This window comes from Eurosta solidaginis, chromosome 1 (genome assembly GCF_040869045.1).
Source record: "Eurosta solidaginis isolate ZX-2024a chromosome 1, ASM4086904v1, whole genome shotgun sequence".
In the NCBI taxonomy this organism is placed as follows: Eukaryota; Metazoa; Arthropoda; class Insecta; order Diptera; family Tephritidae; genus Eurosta; species Eurosta solidaginis.
In genome coordinates, this window is record NC_090319.1 from 309471320 (window position 1) to 309491441 (window position 20122).

General features: G+C 35.8%; 2 protein-coding genes across 9 annotated transcripts in view; one reads left to right on the forward strand and one right to left on the reverse strand.

Moving 5' to 3' along the window:
* Ppcs (phosphopantothenoylcysteine synthetase) overlaps positions 1–20122 on the forward strand; it is a 167049-nt gene that overhangs the window by 131204 nt on the left and 15723 nt on the right. The gene's annotated exons all lie outside the window — the stretch shown is intronic.
* Positions 11806–20122, reverse strand: part of LOC137237621 (serine-rich adhesin for platelets) — a 248678-nt gene continuing 240361 nt past the window's right edge. For all 4 annotated transcript variants that reach the window (XM_067761485.1, XM_067761484.1, XM_067761486.1 and 1 more), the window contains 3 exons: positions 19035–19172; positions 18177–18970; positions 11806–15508 (listed from right to left, as the gene is read on the reverse strand). In XM_067761485.1, coding sequence (XP_067617586.1) covers positions 15082–15508; positions 18177–18970; positions 19035–19172 — 1359 coding nt within the window. In that variant the 3' untranslated portion in view covers positions 11806–15081. The remainder of the gene's footprint in view (positions 15509–18176; positions 18971–19034; positions 19173–20122) is intronic.

Genomic DNA, 20122 nt, shown 5'->3' on the forward strand with positions numbered 1-20122 from the left:
TGGTCAAGTACAAGTACTTAATATCTTCGTAGTTTAATTTGCAGTTTTGCATATAAAATGCAAATACAGCTCTATTATCCTTTTGGTCATCATGCTCATCGTTGACAGCTTTAGTAACCTAAATCACATACTCGTAAATCCCTATTGATCTAAAATGCATTAAATTGTTTAGAATCCTTCTTTTGATTACAATAAATATATTATTTGATATCGATTATCTTTTTACCTAGTCGACTTATAAGATTTTTATCGCCCCGTAAAGATTATAGTTCTTTAGTGAACATCGTATGATGAAATATTATGAAAGTATATAACACTTATTTATAAACTGATCATGTTTATTCACTAGTTGAATTACAATAATTAGTTTCTTTAACTGCTATATTATGAAGTTTATTAAAAATATGATGTATATTGATGTACATACCTTCAGCACAATATGTTCTGAAAAAATTTAAGCTATACATAGTATCTTCAGGCCTTATGAATATATTTTTTCATAATGTTTGAGTTACATTACAGCTCTTCAGCTATTTCTTAAATCTACTAAATTTGCGTTCATTTATTCTTGTTTTTTTAATATGTTCAATAATTTTTAAATGTAGGAGGACCCTTTTTATTGGAAAACTTCCTTTCGTTAGCTTGCGATCAGTGTAATAGCCTGTTTCCCTTAAAGGATACGCATACCAAGCGGTCATCGATATTTCAATTGAAAAATAGATAATTTTTAAATGTTATGAGTTAATCTCAGATATTGTATAGATTCGCAATAGAAAAACTTATTTTAAAGGTATTTCCTTTAACACAAAAGCAACAAGCAAATGCTCTTTGAATTCAATGCTCACACATACACGCGTGAGCTGCTCAGTAATAAACAAAAATTCGGCACACAGCTCAAATGTGTGCCATATGAAATAAAGAAGAGCGCATAAGTGTACTCTTTGAATTGAAATATTGTTTTACAACATACTCACTCATGTAAATGTGCCGTGTGCACCAGTGAGCTGCAATTATTCATCTTTTAAGGAGGTTATTAGTGGACTAACCAAAAATTAGTATTAGTGCGTATGCAAACAAAGAATATCAAGCACTTATATCCACTAACACACATTTACATAGTCATGCTTCGTAAAATTAATAATCGCTCATATGCCACGAAGCAGTTAAGTACTGAATTGTCTTATTGAGCAAGAAAGTCAACTGTGTTATACGAAAACACTAATTGGAATACGTAAGACTAACAGTGCAATAAAATGAATAAAGTCATTTCAGTCTTCTGACGCTAGCAACAAAACTGAACTGAATACAGCGCCAAAGTAAAACCGATGATAAACGAAGTATACAGTGTATTACACACGAAATCAAGGTGCTACTGAGTTAAAGCGACTATGACATCAGTTTATAATCAACAATGTCATATATGTTTGAGACATATGTGTTACGGGGCACTCGTATGTATTTTCTATTTTATGTGCTAATCACTCATAGTATTTGTCTGTACTTGACTAAGCACACATTTAGACACAATTTTTTGGCTCATGACTAAGTGCACTAATTTTATTAGTACTCAAAGGAGATCTCTGGTGTGCACCTAAAGTTTAGGTCCTAAACTCATCCTCACGAGTATACCCATAACGCGCGATGAGTTAAGAAAGGTAGCCTGCTCCCACATTCCAGCTTTCGCTACGCTAAAACTCCATCGCCTAAAATATATAAAAAAAAATTTAATCTAAGTGTATAAATGAGAGCGGGAGCGTGAGCATCCCAGCAAGAAATTAAACTTAAAATGGCAACGTGCATTTATTAAATAAACTTGATTTTTAATTCAGAAATAGTTTAGAATATTTCCATGTCCCTGATTCATAAAGTCGCTTCGAAGAGTAATCGATATTTTTACATGTAAATGCACATGTAACTTAGCTTGTCAAAGCGGCTTAACACGGCTAATAGTGCTAAAGTAGTGGCGATCACTCGTTTAAAATATCACATCTCCGAAATTAATATGGGTGCCGCAGCCAGAGAAGTGCAGAAAGTTTCAAAAATATTTGGGTGACTTACAAAAAAAAAAAGTTCATATATGTTAATTTGCTAAGTTACTTTTAAAAAATCTCGTACTGATTATTTATAACAAATCTAAAAAGTAACAGTCCACCCTAAACATGTAAAGACCATGAGTTAATTACGGAAATCTTTCAGAGTTCCGTTTTCCCATCATAATATTTCTCACAAGGACATAACATTTTGCGACAGCCGTGTGCAGTGTTTATTCGTTGCTGCCTCGCCAACGACTCGATGGAGAGTAAGAATACGTGTGAAGCAATTCTGGCTCAATTGAGCTATGACGGGCCGACAACTGGTCTAAAACAATATTAACCGCGCAGAAAAGTATGCAGATAGATAGACAGATAATTAATTGAGGATCGCACTGCGACCATTGGTGTATTGTGCCCTCAGCTGCTTCACAACACCTCATCCAAGACAACATCTCTGATGAACCCTAGCAGTTCACCTGGCTTGAGGGATTGATGTGAGAATGCTCTGGCCTTGGTGAGCCCATAAACTTAGCCCTACGTCTTGAGATTGCATCACACTCCAGGAGAATATGGTCCGCCGTCTCCGCTAATCGATCACAAAATCGGCATATGTTGTTCGATATTATACCCAGCTTTTGCATGTGGCTGTTCAGTCTACAGTGTCCTGTAAGAATAGCTGTTAGGATTCTTAGGTTATCTTTCGAGAGGCTTATTAATGCCCTGTATCGAGTTGTGCAGTAACCCCCTAACAGTAGCTTAGATTGTCTCAGGCCTGGCATATTACGCCAGTGCTCTTCCCTCTCTTCCCTCTCTACCCTTGACTGTTTTCAGACTGGCCACAAAATCATGCATTATTAGGATGCGACATGCAGCATGAACTCTTTACAAAAAGTGGTCAAGAACTGTGATATCCATACTACGTGTTCTTATGCGGTATAATCAGGGCTGTTTAGAAAAAGATCGAGTGCAATTCTGGCGCTATAATAAAGACTGTGGGTATCAATATATAATTCGCATAAAAGTTAGAATTTTGTTTGCATCAGTAGAAAAATCACATCCAATTTAGTCAAAAATAATTGCTTTTGAGAAATAAACAGCACATGTTGCTGGTATTTTTGAAAAATATTTTTTTATTTACGAGTTAAAACGAGGAACTCTTTTTGAATTTGCGCTTGAAAATGTGCTCTACATTCCTTGGACGACGGACCAGAGTTCCGATTATTTTTTAACTAAAAGCTGTTACATAAACCTTTAACTGTCTATCAGCATCATTTAGACAAGTTTCAAACCATTTTAATTTTTTAACACGCCCAATTGTAGGCATCGAAATGTTTGAATGTAGTTAGGATGTACTGTTAATCTCAGGCCAAATTTCAACTTGCAGCCATGTTCAAAAGAGTCGAACTGTTTCCATTTCTAAGACGAGACTGGTCCCCCTACAGCTACAAACGAATAAAGTCTCCATACAAAAAGTGTTTTAGAATTCCTTTATCCATACTACTTATACGGGTTTTAAGTAAGGCCGTCGAACAAACTTATGGCAATGTTATGGACATGCTGAAAAAACTTTTCAAAATCAAAAGCATAACTCTAACACATGATTAATACAAATTATGTACTGGACAAAGAATAAAATATGCAAGAAAGGCAATTGGGATAAAGTTTACAACAACTAAGGCATGATGTGGCTGAATGCGTTTGTAACATTTCAACTATCGTAGGAGTGCGGGTTCAAACCCCACTTCCGGGAAAAGAGGCTTTGAAGAGATTTACAAAGTATAATTTAAATAGCTATGGCCTTGTAAGTCCTGATGTCACGTTGTTTAAATTTTTCCCAAATTTCTAAATAATTTATAGAAATAATTTTTCGCCATAGGAATTTTTTCCTCAATACCAAAACGAATTCACTTCCAGATTGCCTTTGTTCCTTTTTTTTGATAATGAATAAATTTCTTTAGTCGTTATTCCTTTTTCATTCCTCATGAATAAAAGAATTTAAAAGCATTTCTCTTATGTCATACCAAAATTCGAAAGCATTACGCAAGTGAATAATATGAAAAGCAAAAGGAATGAGAAGGATTGCGGAATGCATTCCTACGAGTTTTGCATGCCAATGAATGGAATAAAAAAACAGGAATAAAAAAAAGGAATAATTAATCTGGAATGAAAAAAGGAATGATGGTTAAATTCTTTTAATCATTATATCGGACTAACAAAAAAGTATTGCAATGCTCTGCTTCAATCAAATGAATAACTATTCCAAATGGAATGCAGGATTGCGGAATGCATTCCTCCGAGTATTGCAGTCAAATGAATGGAATAAAAAAAGAGGAAGAAAAAAAGGGAATAATTAATCTGGAATGAAAAAAGGAATGATGGCAAACAATTTTTATTCATTATTTCGGACTAACAAAAAAGTATTGCAATCCTCTGGGGCTTTAATCAAATGAATAACTATTCCAAATGGAATGCATTCCTTAACAAGTCTGGTTGAGAAAAAATATCTATGGTGCAACACCACTCTCATTTTCCATGTTCTGTTGAAGTTATTCTTTGAGTGCGATTAATATTAGTATTTATTTCAAGAGCGCCCTAATTCAGAATCTGGGCCCGTATCGTGTTTTAAGATCATGTACCGAAAAGCAATTTAATTCAAACGATAAATATGAATCTGCCAAAAGAGTCGTCAAAATGATAATAAGTTATAGATCCAATGAGTACTGGCAGCCACCATTTGACATATTTCCCTAATCCGATTAACCATTTCAGAGCCGTTTTTTTGTACTGGCAACCGAGATAGACAATAGTGGGAAACACAATTTTTTTAAATTATTATTTACTATAAAAAAGTCAGATTTTCATAAAAAGCAAAAAAAAAGTAAGTCAAATGAAACACCCTAATGTACATGGTGTATAAAAAATAAACATATGTGTATGCATATCTAAAAAAAAAAAAATTTTTTTTTTCAAAGCTCTTTAATGAGCATTACAAGGAATTGGTCAACATCAAAAAACTTATAAATAAACAATCAAAATTAAAAATTGATGAAACTGAAAAAAAGAAACAAAAAAAAAGACAAAGATTTTAGCTTTATTGTATGATATATGTGTATGTAATTGAACTTCCATATAATGTAATATTTAAGGCAAACAAAATATATTTGTAGTAACTATACATACATACATATGTACGAGTGTTCGTAGACATTCTAGAAATGTAAAAAAAAAATTATACAACAATTCCATATCTAGTATGTATAAAGAAAAAAGTATAACAAAAAAATTTAGTCCTGCGTTGAGTATGCAATTAACAAATGAATGTAATGTAATGCAATATAATGTAATTGTATCCAACTGAAAATATTTGAGCTTTTGGGTAATATTGTATTAAATTTCGTAAAAGTAAACTTGTTAGCAATTGTATGTTTGTGTATGTGTAAGAAAATTGCGTAAGTACTAAGTAATATAATGTGAATATGTGAAAGAAATAAAATTATGATTGATAAATAAGCTTTAATGAAATAAATAAAATATCAATACATAAATATTTGGAATTTGAATTAAAAAATAAAATAAAATGAGTTTTATTTTTACTCTTAAATACAGCCTTTCAATGGAAGCAAGAACAGGTAATTCAGACGTAAGAATATTGTAACAAAATTTGGCAAACTCCTGACAATTATGCACCCTCTGCTAACATTTGAATCACTAAACTGCTAACATTTGAATCACTGAACTGCTGAATAAATAACTCAAATATTCAGTATAGCAAAATGTTCTCTATTTAGACTACTTTGAGTGTAGTACTTCATAATTACAAATATCGCGTACTTCACTAATAGCGTGTTTAACTCAAACTAATTCATCATTCCTCAGCTTGCGCTGATTTTATACTCTCTGTTGCCTCGTTCGCATATTTCTCCTAAGGTCTAGACTTTTCGCAAACAGCTGCTAATTTATTTCTCCTGTATGTGTCTGATATTCACGTTTTGTCTTAAAGTTATATGCATGTGTATGTGAGTAATAACTTCTGCTCTTAACTGCTGACTACATATATGTAGGTAAAATATTCTCTTAGCTGTTAGCTTCGCTGTTTACATGTGGAAGTGGAAGCCCCCCATCCTCTGCTTCCAAAGTGCGGTGTCGACTCAAATACTTTCTCGGCCGTAGCTTCTTTGTTCATTCGCATAACATTACTTAGCCAGCGAAGCCTTTTGAGTTTTTATTCGCTGCATAAAGCTCATACAGCTTATCATTATAACACTTTCGATACTTGCCGTCGGCGTTACGGACAGGACCATCGCATCTTCTCTCGACACCGGCCATAATTCTGAGCCATATATTAGTACAGGTATGATGAGCGACTTGTAGAACGTGATTTTTGTTCGTCGAGAGTGTACTTTACTTTTCAATTGCCTACTCAGTCCAAAGAAGCACATTTTGGCAAGAATTATTCCCCGTTTGATTTCTAAGCTGACATTGTTTTTTCTGTTAATGCTGGTTCGCAAATAGACGAAATCCTTCACAGTTCACGAGTTTATGTCCGTCAACAGTGACGTAGCTGCCAAGGCGCGATTGCGCCGGTTCTTTCATAGATGACAGCAAGTACTTTGTTATGTCCTGATTTATCGCAATACCCACTTGTTTACTTCTTTATCTAATCCAGAGAAGAGCGCGTTTGTTCAGGCCAGTAATGTCAATATCATCAGTGTACGCCGTTATAGTAGATTGTACCCTCAGGGTTTAGTGCTGCTAGAATTATCTCCTGGAAGAGAGTCCGCTTGTCTGAAGCAGCGTTTGGTTTCGATTGGCGCGGACAGGCCCTTCCCAGACTACGGAGTAGGTGGTGTTGCTTAACGTCATTTGACAGGGCCTTATTAGCTTTGTTGGGAACTTAAATTCAGACATACCAGCATAAAAGCAACTTCTTTTAACGCTGTCAAAGGTTGCTTTGAAATCGGCGAAAAGATGGATAGTACTTTTTACCAGGTCTGAAGCTACACTAATAACGTCCAATAAGTTTGCTTACTCTATTGGCTTCAATCGTTCGCGCATTGCGCTAGACAGAACCTTATAAGCAATATTGAGCAGGCCGATACCGCGATAAGTGGCGCGTTTTGCGTGATCGCCTTTCTTGTGTATTAGGAAGTTCCAATCTGTAGACATTCCCTTATCTGACAATATTTTGCTTAGGAGTTGAGGAATGCTTTTTACCAAGTCTTCACCAGCGTGTTTAGACAGCTCGGTAAGTATTCTGTCATTATCTGGCGCCTTGTGATTTTTTAGCCGAGATATTGCCATTCTTGTTTCGTGAAAGTCGACTACCAGAACGTGTTTTTCGTCAACGGCGATTTTGGTATCGAGTTCGTCTTCTGCCTCGCTAGCTTGCGATGAGAAGATGTGTCCCCTCCACAGCTTAAGCACACTATGTACGTCAGTTACCAGGTCACCATTATTGTTCCTGCAGGAATATGCCCCGGTCTTGAAACCTTCCGTCATTCGGGAGTTTTTTGGACTTTGTTCCTTTCAGTCAGAATCTGAAGCTCCTCGCACTCACACCGTTCGTGCTCACGTTTTCCTTCTAAATAGGCTTGTCTGTTCCTTCTGTGGCCCACGATAACGCTCCAAAATAGCGCGCGTTGCCGCGCCCGTATGTAGCGTGGACCTATAAGCAGCGACCTCCTTTTTCTCATCATACCAGTTGTTTTTGCGGACTCATTGGAAGCCTATGGTGTCAGCAGCGACGTTATCTAATGAGAGATAAATACGCTCCCACTGCTCTGTCATATCATCAGGCCGAAGACTACTCTCGGTGAGCAGGTGTCATCAGCTGTGTGCTTCGTGAGCGGCTTTTTGACGGCAAGCTTTCCTTGTGTCACTGCGCGCACTTTCTTTGCTGCATTAAGGCGTGTACGTATCTTGGCAGTCACAAGGTCCGAGTCGATATATGGACCTCTCAGAGTGCGCACATTCAGGACACTGGAACTATGTTTACGTCGATCACTATGTAACCGATTTGGTTTCGTGTTCTTGAATCAGAAGACAGCTAAATGGCCGCGTGGTGTCTTTTTATGCTGCTATCTGGTACTGCAGATGACCATATTTCGAACCGCGGGAAGTCAAACAGCCTCATCCCGTTGGGAGAGAACACCCCTATCATATCTTTAAATAAACAAATGCTCCGTCCCTTTTTTTAAACTTGCTTGGTATATTTTTTGACGTTCAAGAAGATTTTCTAGGCAGGTAATTAACGAAACACCCGTCCAAAAACATGCAAAACCTGCGTCTGCCCGAAAATATGTATCTTGCTCCTTCGTATTCCGCATATATCCGTCCTCCTAGAAGCAAAGCGGTGGAATATACATATTTTGTACCTAGAGCATGAACTCTGAATTGGCTGAAGGTTGAAAATGTTTAATTGTAGAATGAACCTGAAAACACTACCTCAAACTCTACCTGACAGATCATCGAAAGGTTTGTATCAAATAAAGTTAGAATAACCGAAGCTGGTGAAAACAGCCTTAAGTATCTAAAGCAGCCAGTATTCTGAATAACATTTGTTCAAGCTCGAAATTCAAAAGCCTTGAGGGTGAAGGTGCCAAGTGGATTAATCAGTTTATGGATATCTACTGTCAATACTTCTGAACAAAGCCAAATGACAAACAAGTAAGGACGGGATTGTCTTCGGCTGTGCCGAAGACTTCATACCTTTCATGAATGGGGCTGAACAATAATCTTATCCCGTTCGTAATCTCCAAATAATCGGATGTATAAGATAGGAAATATATAGTGAACAGATGTACATACCTAAACGATTTTTAAGATAAATATAAAATAAAAAATGGCAAAAAACCCCCTTATCTGAACGATCGGTTGTATGGGATATATATTACATATAGCTCCGATCAAACTGATTTTTTCAGGAAATCTTCTATGATATATTAGAATAAATATCACCAAATTTACCGTTTTTATATTGGAAATTAAGGGAGAAATGGCTAAAAATCTTTCTATCTGAACGATCGGTTGTATGGGATATATATTATATATAGCTCCGATCGAAATGATTTTTTCATGAAATCTTCCATGATATATTAGAATAAATATCGCCAAGTTCAACGTTTTTATATTGGAAATTAAGGGAGAAATTGCCAAAAATCTTTCTATCTGAACGATCGGTTGTATGGGATATATGCTATATATAGCTCCGATCAAAGTGATTTTTTCAGTATATCTTCTATAATATATTACAATATATATCACCGAGTTTCACGTTTATACTTTCTAAATTGCGGCAGGAATGACCAAAATCGTTTTATCTGAACCATCGGTTGTATGGGAGATATATGTTATAGTGGTCCGATCCTACCGGATCCGACAAATGTCTAATATAATACAAAAATACATCCTTGTGCCAAATTTCATTGAGATATCTCAAAATTTGAGGGACTAGTTTGCGTTCAAACAGACAGACGGACGGACGGACGGAAAGACGGACATGGCTATATCAACTCAGTTCGTCGCCCTGATCAATTCGGTATACTTAATGGTGAGTCTGTCTTCTATATTTCTTAACGTTACAAACATCGGACCAAAGTTAATATACCATTTCATGTTCATGAAAGGTATAACAAGTTTTTGTTGTTGCAGTATTTAGGCAACCTCTTGCAGATTAATCTCTGCTTTCACATAAATTTCTATCATTAACCCTTCAGCGCATAAAGCGAATTTATCGGTACACAAATGACCCAGCGTATAAATTGTCCTATATCTCTTGAATCAGGCGAGATTTTAGAAACTTTTTTGCATTCATATAACTACCTTCTTTAAGATTTATCCACAATTTGATACAAAGTTCCATAATTAACCCTTCAAGGTAAAAATTAGAACTTATTGGTACAGAAATTACCCAGTAGCTAAATTGGCCAATATCTCTCGAAGCAGGCATAATTTTCTAAACAATTGTATTGTATTCATATAGCTATCTAGTTGTAGATTAATACATAATTTGATCTAAAATTCAATCATTAACGGGGTAAGCGCTACGTAAGATATCCGATTTATCGACAAGTGGTGGCGACTAAACGGGCTATTTTGTATATTTGAACCAAGCAAAACTTCCAAATTTTTTCCATAATATTATGTAGCTACCTACCAGTAGATTGCGGCACAATTTCATTCACGGCTCTACTGTCCACGGTTAAGGCGCTGGGTGGGTTTATCGGGTTTTCGATAACTACTGTCCATCTCTTGAACCAAGAGAAATGACAAAGTTTTTGTTTTTGCAAAATATAAGTACCCACTTGTATCTTAATCCACAATTTTATAATTCCATCATTAACTCTCCAGGGCGAAAGTTCAATTGATCGGTACAAAAATGACCCAGCACATAAATTGATCCGTATCTCTTCAACGCATGAAGATTTTTTGAACTTTTTTTGCATTATATTTGTAGATTAAGATACAATTTACTAAGGCTTTCATTTGGCTTGGTTTAAGAGATATACACAAAGGGACAGTAGTTATCGAAAAACCGATTAATGCACTTAGCGCCGTAACCGTTAACGGTAGAATCTTGAAGCAAGCTGTGCCTACATCTCCAAGTAAATAACTACATAATGCAATAAAAAAAGTTTTGAAATTTTGCTTGGTTCAAGAGATATACACAATAATCGGTATAGCTGTCAGTAGTTGTCAACAGACCGGATACCGCACGTAGTTCTTGAACCGTTAATGCTAGAACGTTGAGTAAAATTGTGGATCAACCTACAAGTACGTGATTATAGAATACGAAACAAGAGTTTAGAAAACCTTGCTTGCTTTATGAGATATTGAGCAATTTGGCTGCTGGGTCATTTCTGTACCAATAAATTCTCATTTTCGCCTTGAAGGTTTAACGATGGAACTTTGTATTAAATTGCAGATTAATCTTCAACTTGGCGGCTATATAATGCAAAAAAAGCTTTAAAAATCTTGCTTGATTTAAGAGATATAGAACAATTTAGGCGCTGGGTCATTTGTGTGCCGATAAATTCGCATTTTGCATTGAAGGGTTAATGGTAGAAGTTTTAATTAAGTTTTGGATTAATCCACAACTGAGAAGTTATATATTGCAGTAACAAAAGTTTAGGCATTTGCTTTGATTCAAGAGATATATACAAATCGACTGTAGTTATCGGTATACCGATTAATCCACTGAGCGCCTTAACCGGTAGCGGTATAACCGTAAGTGAAGTTGTGCTGCAATCTATAACTAGGTAGCTGCATAATGCAATAAAGAAAATTTTGAGGTTTTGCTTTCTTCAATAGGTACACACAATAATCGATTTAGTCATCAGCAGTTGTCGATAAACCGTTATCTCACGTATCGCGTGAACCGTTAGTGATATGACCTTGGATCTAGTTGTGAATTAATCTACAATATGGTGGCTATATAATGCATAACAAGAGTTTAAAACATCTTGTCTGCTTAAAGACATATTCAATTTTGATGCTGGGTCATTGGTGCAAGCGGGATAATCGGTTTATCGATAACTTCAGTCCATTTGTGTATGTCTCTTGAACCAAGCGAAATGAAACCTTGAGTCAAATTGCGTCTCAATACACAAATGCCTTGAAGTGTTAATGATGGAGCTTTATTTCTAATTGTGGATTGATCTACAATCCATCACTACTCTAATAGAGTGGCAAAAGGCGTAGTTTAACGGCTGCTGAGACATTTGTAAATAAAAACAACAGTTTTATTTTTATATTATATTAATTTCATAAATATTCATTTATTCGATAAATTGTTATACAATATATGATATAGAGCATATGGTATATATGTATGTAATTTTTATAAGCATAAAATAATAATAAATTTAAATGTACGATATTTCTCAAACACCAACCTAATGCATACAAAAAGATAACGGTACAATAAAATTGTTTATTATGTAATTACATATACTCATCATAGTTACATATGTATATATGAAACTTTTATATTATTTATTTTAAACACAGTTAATATTCATATTCAACAAAAATAATAGATTTATAAAAAAAAACTGAAAAATATTGCATATGAAATAAACGAATAAATTTATAATATTTAATAAAAATACATAAATACACCAGTAAACATTTATAAAACATAATTGAAACAAATAATGAATTACAGAGCAAAATATTTGAAAAATAAATAAAAATTAATAAACAATTATTGATTTTTACAAAAATATATGATAAATTTATTAAATAGTGCTAATGTATTTATGTATGGGTAATAAATGTAACGCATTAGGCTTTGACAAGTAGAGAGCATTTTTTAAATATTTTTTTCTTTTTCTCTTATAAATTAAGATACGCTTTGCTTATTTTGTTATTTTTTCTTTTTTCCTGTTTTTAATAAAACAATTATTATATTATTTATATTTATTAATTTTCGTTTTTAGAAATTTGGCACTTTATGTAAATAACATTTTCGAGGTCGTAACAGACAGGCACGTGATTTAAAACTTTTTTTATTATTGACAAGACAATGTTTTAAATGAGGCCGTTAATTAGTCCTTAAAGAAAAATTAGTTAAGTATAGCTTTTTCGTTGATTTTGTTTTAGATATATAATAAATCAGGCATTACGTAAGATATGATCATTGATAGTTTAAAATCAGAGAAGGGTATTTGACTCGATTACAGTTTTTACCAATTTTTTTTAATTTCTCGAACACGGTGTATTCAACATTCCTGGGTTATTGAATAATTTTTGATATAAAATACGCTACTGTTGGATCTCGTTAGGATGGGAGAGCTTCAAAAGGAATTTCTCACACTTGAATTGGATTTTTGTGCATTGTGATTGCCCTAAAAAATAAATCGACAATCTACAAGAATTGGCACTCAAAAAATTTTTTGACGATTTCAAATCAGGGTCCGTATCGCGTAATACGATCACGTAAGAAAAGCTATTTTACTCAAACGAATATGCCAAAAGAGTCGTAATAATTACAATAAGTTATGGATCTAATGAGTACTGGTAGCTACCATTCCAAATATTTCCCTAATCCGATTAACAATTTCAGAGCTATTGCGATTTAAAAAACTGATTTAGAGAACTCGATTCGGGCCCAGTCTTTGACAGCGCAAAAAGATGTTGCTTATATGAAGCTATGACTGAATTGAAGTCCCTGCAAGTTTGAAATGGCTCTGCCAAATGGCCACTGCCAGCTCCGCAATGATTGGGAAGGACCTCTCAAAGCCACTCGAAAGCAAACGGGGCTTCAGACAAGGCGACTGACTCCCTCTCGTGCGATTTTTTTTAACATAATACCTGAGACGATAATTCCAGCAGTAGAACTATACAGTGGTGTTAAAATCTATTATACTATATTATTGATCTTAACAAACGCGCCGAGAGTTCTGCTTCTTCCGGATTAGATAAGGAAGCAAACAAGTGGATATTGCGGTAAATTCTATACTCGAAGAAAGAATCGGTGCATTTGCGCCTTGGCAGTTCCCATCACCAACGACGCATATAAATTGGAGAGTGTGTATGACTTCGTCTATGAGGGAACCAGTATTAAAAGCGAACACAATGTCAGCTTAGAAATCAAACGGAAAATAACTCTTGCCAACAAGTGCTACTTTAGACTGAGTAGGTAAGTAAATTCCTCTATCCACGAACAAATCACGAGTTGCAAGAGGCAGTGGTGGAAGACTGGACCTCCTTTGGTGCTCTCAATTGGCGTCAGTTATTGCGAAACAGGGATAGCTGGCGCGTTTTGTTACAAACCGGCCAACATCGCATAGTCGGTTATGGTTTAGTGCTGCCACATTCATGCAACTAGATTTCTTTAAATTAAATCTTCATTAACCATTTACTATGTAGGCATAGGGAATAAGGAATAACAGATCCATCTCGTTTTGCACGCAGTGCCCTATTTTCACTAATGTGATAGCTCTATGGCGGACATACCAGGTTGCCAGCATCTTTAGTACAATTCGCGTTGTAAATAAGAGCCTTTGTCAAATATACGGGCATTTGATTTACATTATTTTGAGCCCGCAAGTTAAGTTTTCAAAAATTGATTTCTCAAATTACATTTCGACGATTACCCTAAATCCGCAATGCATTTAGAGCTGACATAGGTCATTCTGAAAAAAGGTGTAATATATAGTGCTTTCGAACTGGCTGCCAAGACAGGGTGATATTACACGTAGCAGTCGATATAGAGACTAAAATAAACCGAATTGTTCTCGCCGCATATTTCCTTACTCCAGCTCGCCTCGAAAACGACAAGAGCCCGAATGAAGAAAAAAAAATAAATTCCGCCAAGCAACTTTGGTACGATTTAATTCTCCTTCCTGTGCTGTTTATCGATGCTCCTTTTTGTCTAGAATTTTCGCAGTATCTCATACGTAATCTGAAGTCAGCTGACAAAAAATAATCACTTCTGCAACTTTGTCAACTTTGTCGGCAAACCCCAATATTTTCCAATATATTCCAATATACAGATAATCTATATACAATTTTCTTTAAGTAGGATAGACAGAAATAAATAAATTTTTCAATTGATCGTGCCCTCTGGCCTTAACATGGACGGTAAGATAAGAGCTCAATTTATAACGGAGCTATAACCTGTTACGACATAATAAACAATAATTTACAAGTTTTACAGAATGCCTGAACAGCGATTTTAAAGTCAAACAGAACTATGGCCAAAAATCCGACAAAGCCGAACATTTAACACCAAACGAAACCGAGCCGAACTCTTGCATTCAACCATGATCGGTCGCTCTCTAATTAATTACTACATTACTAATAGTAAGTTAAGAAAAAAACTTCCTTTCCTATTCACAATCGCGGTACCAAGGCGAATCTATATAAGGTGATGGCAAAGCGGATACAACCCAATTCGCCGTGCAGAAGTATGCCAAATGAAAGGAAAATTAGTATTGATTTTGATTATATGACATCTTGCTGTGCCAAAACGTTACTTGGAAATAACTAAGACGAAGAAATCAGCTGATGCTATAACACCACCTCATACTGAATACGCCTAGCTCTATTCGATTTGTTGTTTATGTTGAATTTGCTCCGCTAACGGTTGTTGATAATTACATACAATTTTCGCTGCATCATTCATCATTTTCGCCGTTGAACGTACCAAAAACATTAAATGGCATTCATCGTAAACCGTTAATTCGATTCGTGTGCGCACCAAACCATGTAGTACTGTGGCACGTTCTAAATCTAACCAACGTTGTAAAGCAAGTTCACGTTCCTTAATCGAACCGGAGAGCACAACATCTGATGGTCCCCAAAGTACAAATTCTAATACCGATTTTGATTTCGATAAAGATTCAGCACGTTCTTTCAACAAAATATCGGCAATAATTGGTGTAATCTTGGTATGTGGCAATAGCTCGGTGAGTGCAATGTGTGCGCATTTACAAAGTGTGCCCATTGGCTCGTCTTCATCATTATTGTTGCTGTGTAAGAGAGAGAGAGAGAGAGAGAGAGAGAAAAAGAAAAGTTGTTCAAGACTACTGATTTATTCTTACACAGTACAGCACTTGGCTGAGTATACCTCCAAACAAAACTTTTTGAAGGGTTCATACATAAGGTAAGGAGTAAATTCCGTGTTTGTCGAAGTTAACTTCTAAAACAAATATTTTGGCTTTCGAAGTTCGAAATTAGACACATCGTAATATATTTTGTTTAAAAAACTAAAATGCCCCTATTACCGTTTACAACTCAACTTAGTTGGGTTGTAATTAAAACAACTCAACTTTAAGACAACTCAACTCCTGTTTGGTATTACGAATTACAACTTATTTCAGTTGAAATTGAATTGAGTTGCCAACTTCAGAAAGTGATGATTTGACAGATAAATAAACAGCTGATCAATTTGTGGCAGAAATTTAAGCATTTTCAAATGTGATTTTTTTATTAATATTATATGAAATCTATTTTATAATGACAAAAATGTTGGTGATTGACATTTCGCGAATACGGAAAACATTCGCGTGATCATTCCAATCACTTGGAACTACCAAGCACCAAGTAAGAAAATGTTTAAGTGACAAACAAATAATGAGTTTCATATGAAGTTATTTTGCAGATTTGAAAGGAAGCATTTTACTCAGTACTAAACAAAATTAAGGACCATTTCCGCATACGCGTTCGTATTTTAAAATTATGCGCCATACTCCGATTCCTTGCTGACGGCAGCTATCAAATATGATGTGGAAATGATTTTGGTGTTGGACTGGTTTTAGATATTATTGAGGAGAATATTTGTGCGAAGTAGATTAAAACCCAAACAGAAAAAACTGTATTTTACTCAAATAGGATTCCCAGGAGTAGTGATAAGTATCAATGGGACTCGCATAATTATTTCACCTATTTTGGTTGCATCCGAACTGCGGCCAGCCTCGTCCAACTAAAGTCAAAAAGTTATTCAATGTAATTCGTTTAAACGTTGTTTTTTCTAGAAATGTGTACAAAATTGTTGATTATTGTTTGATTAAAAAAGGTTTAACTATCGGCTTTAAATGTTTTGCTTTTTTTTTGGTAACGTTTTATAAGCCCGTGCACCATCTAACTCTTATCAAAGGTGGTATCAAAAGACGGGTTTCCATCTCCGTTTTTAGGATTCGAGAGCGAAATATGAGGCCCGTTCCACAGTTTTTTTTGCACAGAACATCTTTCTGCGTTGGCGGCCTTTGGCCGCGATTCGTAAAAATAACTCTGTTTGGGTCTAACACCTTTCTGCATAGCTGTGTACAAAAAATCTGGCAAAATACAACAACCACATGAAATTAGATTTTATTAGAAATAAAATTTTTAATTTTTGTGGTAATTCTTTACGACAGCATGACACTGCTAATACGTGTCCAAAAATATCGAGAGAGGTATTAAACGATGCGTCTTGGCATCAGTATTAATAGTCCGAAGGCGGAAAATAAAAATTTTAACTCTTTGAAAAGATATTAAACAAAACCCGAAAAAAGACAACAACATTACAACCACATGAAAATCGCCAACTTCAACTACAAATATCTCGGGACGAGAGATAAAATGTTTCTTTTCCGCCTTCGGATTATTGTTCTCGAGATTAATACGCGTCTCGATATTTTTGGACGCGTATTAGCAGTGCCATGCTGTCGCAAAGAATTACAATTTTTGTTTTCGGATTCTTAAATCGGAGGTCGAAACGTGTCTTTTGATATCAACTTTGAACATCTTTGTTAAAAATTAGGTGGTGAACCGTCTTCTAAAACGTAACATTTTTTCAAAACAACTGCAAAATTGCATGAGACGTCTTTGACAACTACACCAACACAAGGTTGTAAACGGCAATGCCACAAAAAGTTGTAAGACTAGACAACTCAACCGAAATTTTTTTTGACAGGTTGAGTTGTAATCTGTAATACCAAATTGCGAAATTTCAACTCAACCAGAGTTGAGTTGTAAACGGTAATAGGGGCAAAAGTCTAGGAGTGGTATGCCTCCTTTTCCTAATTAAATTGCATACTTGTTTTTCCATTCAAGCTTATATAATAGGTTTAACAAGGGGGCAGATGTTCGAAAAAAAAGTAAGAAATAAATTACACAGCTACAAAAACACGGATGGCGGATATGGTAATGCTAGACATGTGATGCGTTGAATTAGCGCGACCGTCGTTCGACCCCAACCTCATAAAACGAAAAACCAGTATTTCGATACATCATTTTTTGAGGTTAGGGCGGATCTGATATCAGCGAGGCATATTCTGATAACGGATTCGAATTCAGGGCATCAAATTACATGAGAATAATTTACCAAGCGTCACATTACCAGATTCGCTAAAAAGTTTCGAAGAGCTGTGTAGTTTATTGCTTTTAGTTTTTTCGAAGATCGGCGTTTTGGCCCCTTATAATACCTGTTACATAAGCTTGAAAGGGAAAAAAATTATGCAGTTTGAATAGAAAAGACGGCAGATCACGCCTACATTTTCTATTTTAGTTTTTTACATAATTACTCAAAAAATATGTTAGAACCGGCCCAATTGCAAACTGCGAAAGCCAATATCGTATGTTTTTTATCCCCGTTTTTGCTTATGGATTAATCTCTACGAAATTTTTGGTTAGAATAGATTATACATTTAAACTCACCCTTGCAATACGCAGAGGCGCGCTTGTGCATCTTTGTTTTCCACATCCTTCGATAGCACCACATTCGATAGACTCAACGGCATTTCTTCAATTGCCTTAGCTTGCAAATTCTTCATACCATTCACTAATTGTAACATTATAAAAGCCACCTCACGTGTCATAACATCATCAAAGGCTGGCATACCCGCGATAGTTGTTGTTGCATTATGCTCTCCACCCGTTGATTCCAGCGAAATGCTGCCACATTTCTCTAGCGATGACTCTTCATTTAGCGTACTCAGATTTTGCACAGAGACCACATTACGTAAAGCATTCGCACTAGTGCTATCCTTAAATCCAGCTGCAGTCAAATTGGGTATTGAACCACGGAAATTATAATTGCTATTGTCCAGCACTTGCGATTTTCCTTTAAGTATCGCTCCAATTGTTTGCAGTGTATCCAATTGTAAACGTGGCAACACTGAAATTGTTGCTTGTAGCAGGGTTACTGATGTTGATGGCATTAACGGTAAATGGTAGCTGGGCACTAAATCACAAAATTCCGTGATAGGATTAAGTACACCACAAACACCGCCGGATAGTTGATTCAATTCACCGCCGACACCAGAGAGTTGATTACAATCGGCTGAGAGCGCTAAGGTGACAGGTGCTGTAGTCCAAATTGCGGCATGGAATGCTTTTTTGCCAACCACAAATGCTTGTGCGCCATCTAAAATGGTGAAATCTTCAAAACGTAAATTGATGGCATTGGCTAAAGGCCGTAAAGCGGGCGGTATAATTGGTGTTTGTTGTAGCTGCAGGAGAATGGAAAGAGTTAGGAATCCGAAAATATACATATGTGAATTCAGTGATACTTACCTGATCGAGCACTTGTGCTAAGGCCTCATGATTAGCTACAACTACTGCAGTATAATTGTCTTCAATGTTTTTGTGTACAACACTGCGTCCTTTGCGCATGCGCAAACGATTTGTAGCTTTTGCGCGATGTTTGATGGCCTAAAAGAACGTGAGGAAGTTTAGAATTATTATTACAAATATGAATAATGGAAATATCATTAAATTTTTTTTTATTCTCAGGGCTGTTATGCAGCTCGATTGATATTAGACCAGAATTGAGATCAATAAAAAAATTAAAAAAAAATTGGGTTTCAAGTTCAATACCGAGAAAATATTTGTAAGTGTGGTTAGGTCAGAATGTTTGGCCCTGCCAGATCAGGCTTCTGTCAATTAAAATATATTTGCTATTAATGCTAGTTTAAGATCAATAATAGTGAAACACCACAACCGTAGGACATATAATATAAGAAATTTTTCGTCTAGTGTTAGACGTCTTAGAATGAAGCAACATGTGTGGAAAAGTATTACCTTTTAGACAGCTCGAGACATTGCCTTATAAAATGTTCCATCGCATTGTGTTTGTTCTTTCTAATATGAACGGAGATATAATTTCCTACAAAACCCATTGATTTCCGCCTTCTCAATTTCCATACATCAACTTGAAGAAAGCTGATTGAGACGGCTTGGAGAAATCACATGTCCCACAAGTTGGGAAACTTTTTTGAAGAAACGTTACTTAAAGAGTAATGGAAGGGACATTTGGTGATAACAGAGTCAAAATCCATGAACTGTTACGAATCGGGAACGTTTCGGTCTTTTGTGCCACTATCGTGTAAGCGGGATATTTGAATTAGAATTGTTTCCCCCAGCGGGTTAGGGGGTCAGAATATACCTGGGGTAGGTGTGCCTAACGTAAGAGGCGACTAAAATACCAGATTTAAGGGGTTGTGTAGCGCAAACGTTTCAGGTTGCCAGCGCAATATATAGCTTCTCCAAACCCAATTGTCAACCTCACATTGCCGTGACGAATCCCCTTTCATTAACAGCCGAGGATCTGGCGACCCCGAACTCCTCATGGATCTAGGGAGTGGGAGGGCGGTATGGCCAAG